Genomic DNA, 1,116 nt, shown 5'->3' with positions numbered 1-1,116 from the left:
TTTGCAGGAAGGCCCAGCTTTAGATGACCCGACCCCAAACTTCCTTGTTGGAGTCTCCAGAGGACAGAACCCGCGACACTCGGACATTCTCCTTGCACTTAAGGCCAGAGGTGAGAAAAAGAGCGAGAGCGTGTGCCAGGAGTGTGGCCCAGCCATTCCAATTCCCCATTGCGGCAGCTTGGCCAGGATGGGGCAAGTCCCTTTCTAGGGGAGGGTTCAGAGAGAAAGCCAGATTGAAGGCTGGACCCCGGCCAAAAGCCTGCCCAGATTTTCTTTAGCATGGAAGCTTTTCTTGTAACCCAGACCGCAGCCTCAAAGGATCCCTGACGCTCAGAAGCAGGGGGGCCTCCAGATCCAGTATCCGAACTCACACCTGAAGCAGGGACAGAATCGTCTAGACTTTGCTCTACTGGGGGCCAAATCACATCCCCGCTCCTACTTGCCAGTGGAAGAAAAGGCTGCTACATTGGAACATGGTTGGCCTTGCAGGGGGGTGCCAGGCCTATCCCTGGCCCACTCCCCCAGCATCAGTGTTGTAAAAGAGCTTCCACTAGGTTCAATTCTAGCTGTGAAAACGGGGGATAAGAGCCTACTGTCTTAGGGCTAGAACACCCGTGTTCTTGGGTACCGCATTTGCTATTATTGCAAGCCAGGCAGAGCTCAGCCATACATAGCTCCTGCCCAGCCCCCACCAGTGTCTGAGAAGGAGCACTCTGGGAAGGGGACCCCAGCATGGTGCAGATTCTGTTCCATTTCCCCATGAATGTGGAAGCGGATCGGGGAGACCGCCAGCGATCTAGAGGGGCCTAGCTAGAGAATTGGCCTTAACTCGAGCCTTGAGTGATGACTGAGGTATATTTGCGTCACCATGGAAACCTCACTGGCAGGGCCCACTTTCCCACACTGGCAACAGAGGTCGACACCACAGCAGATAAATACTCCAACCTCTACATGTACGTGGGCTTGTTCCTAAGCTTGCTGGCTATTTTGCTCATCCTGCTCTTTACTATGCTTCTGCGTCTCAAACACGTCATCTCTCCCATCACCACCGAGAACAGCAGCAGCAGCCCCCAGTTCACCGATGTGGAGATGCAGAGCCGGATTCCCACCCCTTGA

The 1,116-nt window shown here is 54.5% G+C and overlaps 1 protein-coding gene across 1 annotated transcript; it reads left to right on the top strand.

Annotated features, from left to right (window-relative positions):
* Positions 1-843: 843 nt before the first annotated feature.
* SERTM2 (serine rich and transmembrane domain containing 2) lies at positions 844-1,116 on the top strand. Its single transcript, XM_044683174.1, has one exon. It carries the CDS (start codon positions 844-846, stop codon positions 1,114-1,116), a length of 273 nt encoding a protein of 90 aa, XP_044539109.1.

The sequence above is a fragment of the Gracilinanus agilis genome, unplaced genomic scaffold, assembly GCF_016433145.1.
Source record: "Gracilinanus agilis isolate LMUSP501 unplaced genomic scaffold, AgileGrace unplaced_scaffold15031, whole genome shotgun sequence".
Lineage (NCBI taxonomy): Eukaryota > Metazoa > Chordata > Mammalia > Didelphimorphia > Didelphidae > Gracilinanus > Gracilinanus agilis.
The sequence above is the reverse complement of the archived record's forward strand: the minus strand, read 5'-3'. Positions and strand labels throughout refer to the sequence as shown.

Coding starts and splice junctions, on each gene's coding strand:
- SERTM2 (XM_044683174.1), top strand. CDS start 844: ATGACTGAGGTATATTTGCGTCACCATGGAAACCTCACTGGCAGGGCC.